The 8,578-nt window shown below is 39.1% G+C and overlaps 1 protein-coding gene across 2 annotated transcripts; it reads right to left on the bottom strand.

Moving 5' to 3' along the window:
- Positions 1-416: 416 nt before the first annotated feature.
- On the bottom strand, positions 417-7,904 carry LOC113502343 (protein FAM13A). 2 transcript variants are annotated; one of them, XM_026883881.1, is made up of 10 exons: positions 7,814-7,904; positions 7,562-7,649; positions 6,747-7,010; positions 6,354-6,534; positions 5,858-6,057; positions 5,294-5,575; positions 4,707-4,934; positions 4,284-4,400; positions 3,753-3,941; positions 417-3,396 (listed from the first exon to the last, which is right to left on the bottom strand). In XM_026883881.1, exons 2-10 carry the CDS (start codon positions 7,583-7,585, stop codon positions 3,217-3,219), a joined length of 1,665 nt encoding a protein of 554 aa, XP_026739682.1. In that variant the 5' UTR covers positions 7,586-7,649; positions 7,814-7,904; the 3' UTR covers positions 417-3,216. The 2 variants fall into 2 exon arrangements, with proteins under 2 accessions (XP_026739682.1, XP_026739683.1); XM_026883882.1 differs by having other exon boundaries at positions 6,747-6,938.
- Positions 7,905-8,578: the final 674 nt, after the last annotated feature.

Here is an 8,578-nt window from a genome sequence, read left to right as displayed (position 1 = left end):
CATGCGCGGTAGGCTGGCGTCATTAAAAATAAAAACAAATTAGAAGCTTATTTATGAATTATTTTCCTGGTATTTATCTATTAACAATGCTAATGAAAGGAAATGAGAACAATGTTTACGTGCTATTTAATCGGAAACCGAATGTTTATGTAAAGGAAATATTATAATTATTTGAAATAGGTTTGTAGGTGCTGGTTTTTCCCAAGGGGATTGAAATCTGAAGAGTAATTTCTAAATTCTATCTACAATCATGAGTTGTCATCTATATCTATTTATGGCACCATAGTTCCTGAATGGGTGAACCGATTTGATTACGTTTTTTGTTGACTGACATGAAGGTTTAAAAACTGCGCCTTTATCAGAGAAAAATAAAAAAATGCGATATCTTGATAATATCCCTTGCCAGTTTTGTGCCTTAGAACCTCACTTGATTAAAGACACTGCAATCCTCAAAATACATTTCGTCACCACTCTATAAATAAAACAAAACAAGATTTGACTCTATTTTTATTTTAAACATTATAGTATGAATATTAGTGGCAATTGGTGGAACTCTACTGACTGATTAGTATTATTATTATTAATTACAATGCTTTCCATTACAGATTCAAACCAAACTGTACATCCAGCTCAATATTACAAACATACCTACCATGAGACCTTAAAGTGATATTATTAAAGGCGTGGGAGCGGGACAGAGCTATACACGACGTAGAGCTCCGTCTCTTTTCCACACCTTTATTAATATTTTGTTAAGGCCTATCGGCAGCCCCTCCTCTGTATTAGTGCATACATATCTTGACAAGTAAAGTTAGAAGAATAACTGATAAACACTAAATTTTAACGAGATTGGTACAAACTCTTACTGTCAATCCAACATTGATATGATATCCATTTTGATTTGTCATACAATTGTATACGCTGAACATCTTATTATAATATATATTGCAAAGCAATAATTAGGTATTAAAATTGCTTGTCTTTTGACAAGCGAGGGCGAGGAGAAGATCAAAGCATCGTAACGTTGTGAACATGTTTTCTGGTTACCGTTTTAGTTAGTTAATAAATTCGTGACTAGATATACCAAAAATTACGGTAAGGTATACTGCTAGCTCTTACATCAGGGTGTTGTGAAAGTGAGACGCCAATACGGATAGTATAGTGCTGTCCCTCGCTTGCTAGATTTTCGTTAGTTTAAGAATTCGTGGTACATGTACCTATGGTCTTTCGATACTATGCTTTGATACTTCAACTCGTATCTAAACATCATAATTATCTCGTAATATACAACGTTATATAGACATTATGTTTAGCATAAATCATTATTCAAGTCTCATACATTTCAAAAATATTGTTCGAATCAACACATGAATAATAATAATACAAAAACACAAAAAGAAAACAATTTAGTTCAACATAAAATCGTCAACTAACATCTACGACAACGATCATTAAAACATTCAAGTTCTTGTCAGACAAGATTATTCTTTTGTTACAATAAAATCACAGGTAAGTACTTTATCACTAAATACGATTATCTGCTATAATCCTCTTTAAGAGAACGTAAATCCAGTCCCAATCTAAGGTCCTGTACGTTGCTAACACACTGAGATCGAATATATTACATAAAATAAATAGGACATACAAAAGAAAATAATACTACAAACAATACGTAATAAGTTTACCGCAAGGAGACGGTAAAATAATCTCGATAGCTCATTTACTTCACTTCCCAATCAAGTTCCAAAAATGTCACCCACAACGAGATTTTTAATCTACTTTCCTCAGGTCGCGTAGTTATAAACATATACAGTTATATAACTATAGATAAGTAGGTTTAACATTAATAGAGTTATAAGGGCGTATATGATCGAATAATAATCCCCTAACATTTATCTAAGTCCTTAAGTATTATTTACAATAGCCATACCTCGAATTACCCTTCGATATTTAAGTTACAAATTCCGCAAAATTCATTATTCACGAAAATCTTTCTCGATAGAAAATAGCGAGCAATTCCCATCTCTACTCCCTTGAAAAAGTACAATCAGTTGCAAAAGTGTTATAATATTAATATTTATTTAACAATGTAGCTACGAACATCAACTGATTGTACTAGGCTGACATAGATTTAAGTATATTCGCTTAATATAGTACAGTCAACATCAAATTGCGTTATGTATACATGTATTTATATTACAAATACTTAATTATTATACTGCTTGTACTTGCTTTAGAACCCGATTGTACCGTTATGATTGAAAATCAGTTTTGTTTACATTGTTTTGTTTCCGAGTCAAAAGTCAAATCTCAGGCAGTGAGTTGTCGATGAAACAGATGTTTTTTTTTTTAATAATCTTATTTTTTTAAGGTAGCAATGACGAATGTGTCAGCCAGTGTTTTTAAGTGTTCTTGAATACAGAAACCCAAGCTTATTATTATGTCATATATGAGATTAAGAATTAACTGTAGTGTGGTTCTACTCAGTTTAATTATATTTTTTTCGTAATTTAATACTATTGTGTCACAAAATACCAATCATAGCGAAATATTTACAACAGGTTGTTAATTAGTTGCCAGTAATTTAATTAGGGTTTAACTTATTACAACTCGCCAAGCTGAATTTATGTACAATATACAATTGTATAGAATGACAATATTTGGCACTATACAATTCGAAATGAGAAGAAATACGGATATAATGTAAAATATACAAACGACCCTTCCAATCTTGTAAAGACATTGGGGCAATTTCACAGAAATATTTCAATTCATTTTACATATGAATAATATTAAGAATTTCGGAAGCACTAGATTTTATGACGTCATTTCTGATCATAGTCAACTAATAGAAGAATATAATGACCTCCTAGACCATAAAAACTAACATTTAAACATAACTTGAGTATAACAGAAAAAAAGCGTGAATATAATGAAAATGAAGAACATAAACAGTCTGTCACAGCCCTAATAGGGTTGCCAGCTAATAATAGAGTTAGTATCGAGAAGGAAGGAGGTTGTTAAGCCTGTTATATCCGTTTATAAAAACGTACACTTCTATGTGGGATATCTAAAATTATAATATTCGAGTCTTAAATAGTCTTTAAAGGCTGTACAGAATATGAACTATTAAAAAAACACCAAACATCCTGACACAGCCCTAAGTTTACAACATTTATGGCTATAAGAAAATCTATTGTATATTTGGTGGGTGATTTAATTATTGTTCATGGATTTCTGTTTATTGATCAGAGCGTTGATGAGTTTGGTGCGAGCCTTGACCGCTTTGTATCTGAGGTATTCGTCCTCGTGACTGATTTTGTCATCCCTCTGTACTTTCCTGCTGTTCTGACGCTCGAAGCTAACCTCGTACTCTTTGATTGTGCGCCGCAAGACCTGGAAAATGAAATTTAGTATTAGTATTAATAAATAAATTTAGTATAAGTAGTAATATTTAGTCTTTTTTCTCCACATCAGTTTTAATAAGGGACAGACAAAATAATAAGGGACCATTTACCAATGACAACGATGAACTACTTTGACAGTCAAAGTGCCTTTCAAGCGTGTCATATTTGGACTATGTGAAAGAATGAGTAGACTTGGTAAAAGAAAATAAATTCAAGGAAATCTAAATGAATTGTGAGTAGAATTGAAAATATATACATTTTCCACTGATCCTCAATGAGTGAAAACGAAAAAAGGAGGTAGAGAACTCAAATAGTCCAAAAATAAAGACTGATACAGATACTCACGGATTTCTGCAGCTTAGCTTCAACAAGCGCTTTGTTCAGTTCTTCAAGGCTGAGGAAGTGGAGGCCCTCGTTGGAAGGCGTGGCCTCGTCGCTGGCGCCGGACTGGGCTGATGATGAGGAAGGCACCTCCTCTACCACAACAGCACCCTCGCAGGTCGGAGGGGATTGGAGAGGAGTGTCCTTTGAATCCTATGAAAAGAGGAAAGAGGTTGTGACTATTATACACATATTGTTGGTATGTCCTCCTTTTCAGATTACAGGTTCTTAACCAATGCAGACATTGACAAAACTATTTTTTTTTAATTATATGTGGTTTCGGAATGAAGACTCAGACAATACTGACAAACGATTACTGTTTATTGGAATCAGGAAACCATCACGACAGCTCTAGCTGTGAGACTTTTATGGGGATATTATTACATTTCTATTAATATTCTATTAAGTCTTTTGAAGACCATTTCTCTGAAATTAGGAAAATATTCTGACTCTTTAAATAGTAGTAACAGATGAAGTCCTGTAGAATATAGTTACCTGTGAGGAGTCAGAGGGTTTCTCCTGAGAGTCGCTCGAGCTGTCGATGCTCGTGTTGAACAGCATCGTCTCGTGTTCGTGTATCGTTGCTAGCTCACCATTTGTGTTTCCGATGACCTGGTGGCGAAAACAGAATCAGTTAGGTACAATTTGATTTCAACTGAGCCTTGTCAGATTTTTTTTGCTTTTATGCAATCCTTCTGAGAACGTTTCACACTCTTCAACATAGTTTGAGTAGGCAAGTGTGAGTAGGCTGAAAGTTATTTAGCTTGCCGTTTTGCGTAGGGTATTGCAGTTTAGGTGAAATCGAAAAAGCATGTTGTATGGTAATATGGCGTTTACACCAGGCTTATATTCAGTCGTTGACTAAATATAAGCCTGGTATAAGTACAGTACAACACCACTGTAATGTAATGGACTTACAGCATCAGGTCTGGCGGTCGCCAGCACTCGCTTGACAGCTCTGTAAGTCTCGTAGAGGTGCCTGGCGGCGCCCCTGTCGGCGGAGTTGACGGGCGGTCGGCCGCGCGCCGCCTCCAGCCGCAGCAGCACGCGCTGCACGCACAGCTTCTCGGCCGCGAGCTGCGCCGCCGTCCAGCCGCTGGCCGCTACCGCCGCGCGCCCACCCACCGCGCGACAGCCTTCGAGCCACTGTAGGCAATAGTCAAGTTATAGTAGGTGCATGAGTCATTTTCCACGATGAAGATGTCTTAGACGACAATTTTAGGGCCGTTCTTTGATGTGCTAAGCCCAACACTGAAAGAATATGGGCTGATGAAGATGATGCCTTTTGAAGTAGTTGAATGGAAGTGGTTTAAAAACTGAATCATCCTGATTTCTGAAATTAACCTAACTGCCGACGACTGGCGAGAAGTGGCGAAGGATCGGGTGAAGTGGCACTCTCTCGTTACAGAGGCCATGACAAAATTTGGGTTGCTGAGCTAACAGAGTAAGAAAATAACCTAACTGCCATTCAGCAGACGTTTTGTGTATAACAAATCCAAACTTACTTCTTCAATATCCTTAACAATTTCAGTCATAGGTTTCTCGCTCTTCAGCGCTGCTTCAAGTTTATCATCTCTTTCTTTCTGTTGCTTGGCTGCTTGTACTTTGAGGGCGTATTCTAGAGGGTCGGCTTTGATGAGGCGTTTCTCTGCTTGAAGTCGTCGTAACGTGTCATTCATGCGAGTCAGTGCTACGTCAGTTATTCTGTCGCTTTGCGTTAGTGGATGACCATTCTTGGCTTCGAAGTCGTTTTCGTATTTTGTGATACTCTTTTTGAGTACGTTGATCTGAAAATATTGCATTTCATTAAGTTATTATTTTGCTTTTGCAATATGGATTCATAGATCGTAACAGCATGTACATTTTCAAAGTTCTATAAAGAGTCTTACGGTAATAATAATCTAAATATTTTTTCTATAGAGCGAGTTTCATTTTTACTTTTTCTTAGCCCAAATAGGAACCTGGTATTGCCAGCATTGGGCAAGCAATACTTAATTCTCATATACTCGTAGGTATGTGGACATAGGTCTTTGCCCGGCTGTAAGATGTTTACAGGCTGATGCTATTACCTTCTTATTGATCTTCTCAAGCCTTCGGTCGGGCACTGGCTGGTCCCTCCGGGCGACGTTGAGCGGGGCAGCACTGCGCTCGTCGCACCGCGCGCGCTCCGCCTCGGCGCAGATGGCGGCCGCCTCGTCGCTGGCGCTGCCCACGCGGGCCGCCACGCGGTGCAGGGCGCCCGCGTCCAACGTCTCCGGTTCCTCGCATACTGAGAATCAAATGTTCGTAAGTTGAGTTGTTGTGTCGTTTTGGAAAGAAAATCTGGGAAACATGTAGAAATGGAATTGGATTGTAGAATTGAACATGTCTGGAAAATTTTAGATCTCTATTAATATTTGCTTCCTACCATCGGCCGGTCCTAGAAAATAATTATGGGTTAATTTCCTACATTTCTATATAATCTGTGCGTATAATTGTGTAATTTTTTATTTAGGTCTTTTGGTTACCGAACCGGGGAGCATTGAGCTAACTACGAGAGCGGTAGAATTTTCGTAAACAACTCACAATGTGGTTTTTGTACGACGACATAGTCGAAATGTGGCGGGGTGCTGCATCTGATATCTTCGGATGTTGTGAAGCACTCGTTCTCCTTTGGGTGCTTCGGTGCCCGGGGTGGGGGACGGCGACGCTTGCCGCCGAACTGAGGGCGCCGGGCACGGGACAGGCGCTCAGCACGACGTTCCGACTGGAAATTGAAATTGCGGTACGATTAGTTAATTTCTTACTAAAGGAGTCAAAATAGAACTGCAACAAAATGTAGCTACAACGACATTTCCCGCTATTTATTTACTACGTAGTAGCCTAAATTGAATAAATGACTTTTGATTTTGATGTAGACTGGATACGGGACACAAATGACAAACTGAGCCAAGATTGTGACGCGAGTCATGGTCTCACCTCAAGTCGGTTATGGTCGTGTAGCGGCGGTGGCGGCGGGGGCGGGGGCGGGCGCTCCTCGCTGTGCGGGCGCCGCTCCTTGCGCTCGTGCGCGCTGCCCGAGTCGCGGCGCTCGCGCCTCTTCCTCGCCTCTCGCTCGCACTCGGGCGCCGCCATATCTTCTGGCTCCTTTCCGCGCTCCCGCTCGGAGCACTGCGCACGCCACCCGAGCCCAGATATTACTACCCGATGCTCGCTCGAGCGCTCACTTTCCTGTCCGTAGCCCTAACGTATGGATGAGTCAATGTCAGTGTAATGTGCGGACATAAAGTCAATATTCAGTGTTAAGAAATAAAGTTGAAATTCCAGTGGGTGGGTTAAGCTGATATTTGTGAATCGTATCGAATAGTGAGGAGAATGGTCAGTGTTGATCATGTATGATACAGAGTATTTAATTGTATAGATATATACGTAGGTACATATGTAGATAAGGTAGGATATAATTTGCTTAAGCTATAAGTATCGCTAAGTCTATCGAGGGACACGGGTTAGTGAAGCGTTGGTTAGCTACGACACGGCTCTGTCTCCTACACAATGTACAAGTTGGGAAAGCAACTCAACTGTAGGCAACTACTACTTGTTGGTCATCTAAACCTTAAAAGGCATTATCAGGTAAGTATACAAAGGTTCAGTATACTCATGTATTTACGTATATATTGCAAAGCATATATGTATAGTTTTAAGCTATAATTTTCATATTTATAAAACGAGAAACTATTAAATTGTTAGACACTAAAATGAATGTGAAGCCCCTTTATCTAATTTTTTCGAAATACCTGTAAAATTTCCAATTGTACCATTTTCGCTAACTCGGAAAATAAATCACCCAATTTCCAAAAGTTTTCGGCCGTTAATGGGACGATTCTGAAATTAAATCATGTTTTGGACTAATGCAACTGAACGCATCTAAAATAAAAAGCTTCATTGTCTATGGCTCAAATAAAACCTTTATAGATGCGGCCTACCAGGTCCCTGTTCTTTTATCTTTAGATTAGAGTAATTATTTAGGTAATAATGTTAATACTTACAATGCAATATCGAGCAGCACCAACTATGGAATCCAATATCCTGGATATATTTTCTCGGGTGCGGCTGGCCAGGGTCGCACTGGGGCCCGCTCTTGGGCACAACCCCCTCCAGTAAACCACAACCAAACACTTAACAACCGGGCTATTGCTTATCCTTTGATGTAAAACAAATTGAAAGAAACAAAACGAAACGGCGGAGCGGAGGCGCGCGCCGTTTTGACGGGATGCTAGACACTAGACTAGAGACACAATTGTCTTTTCGTGCGTTTATACTTTATTTAATTATGTCATTCCTCTGCACCGACATGTCCCATTCCCGGCACATACTGATACGGCACAAGCGATCAGCAGGAGGAGGGCTTTCAACAATTTACGGTTGCTTCAAGAAATGCGTTGAGACCAGTCTGTAATTTAGCATTGAAGGTCCGAATGAGGTTCGGAGAGCTGTTTAGCTCGAGTCGCTGTTAATGACACGTCTTCATCGTAATCGATTTGATTGACGTGATCGAGATTGTGTGAACTTTCACTGTGACCTGACGGTGTGACGTCAATTATCTTCTATCATCTTGAAGTCCATTTTCGAACACTTCACTTGATTAATTTTAGAGTTGGGATGTATTCGGCGAGTCAGCTCAATGCAGTTCGTATCTGAAACGGGAAATACAAATGTTAAATGAGCTGGAAATGTGCCAGGGAATTGGGAAACAGCTGAACAAGTACAACTACAAAAGTTGTGGTGAAAATGTAATTATGTTTGGAATAGGC

Source organism: Trichoplusia ni, chromosome 17, assembly GCF_003590095.1.
Source record: "Trichoplusia ni isolate ovarian cell line Hi5 chromosome 17, tn1, whole genome shotgun sequence".
Lineage (NCBI taxonomy): Eukaryota > Metazoa > Arthropoda > Insecta > Lepidoptera > Noctuidae > Trichoplusia > Trichoplusia ni.
Note: the sequence above shows the minus strand (reverse complement) of the source record. Positions and strands in the feature narration are given on the sequence as shown.

Bases quoted from the DNA above. Each gene is read 5' to 3' on its own strand.
- LOC113502343 (XM_026883881.1), bottom strand. From the start codon at position 7,585: ATGGTACAATTGGAAATTTTACAG. The intron at 6,058-6,353 runs GTGAGTTGTTTA...TTTGATTCTCAG, and splicing joins CGTCGTACAAAAACCACATT to TATGCGAGGAACCGGAGACG. The intron at 4,935-5,293 runs GTAAGTTTGGAT...TATTGCCTACAG, and splicing joins TTGTTAAGGATATTGAAGAA to TGGCTCGAAGGCTGTCGCGC.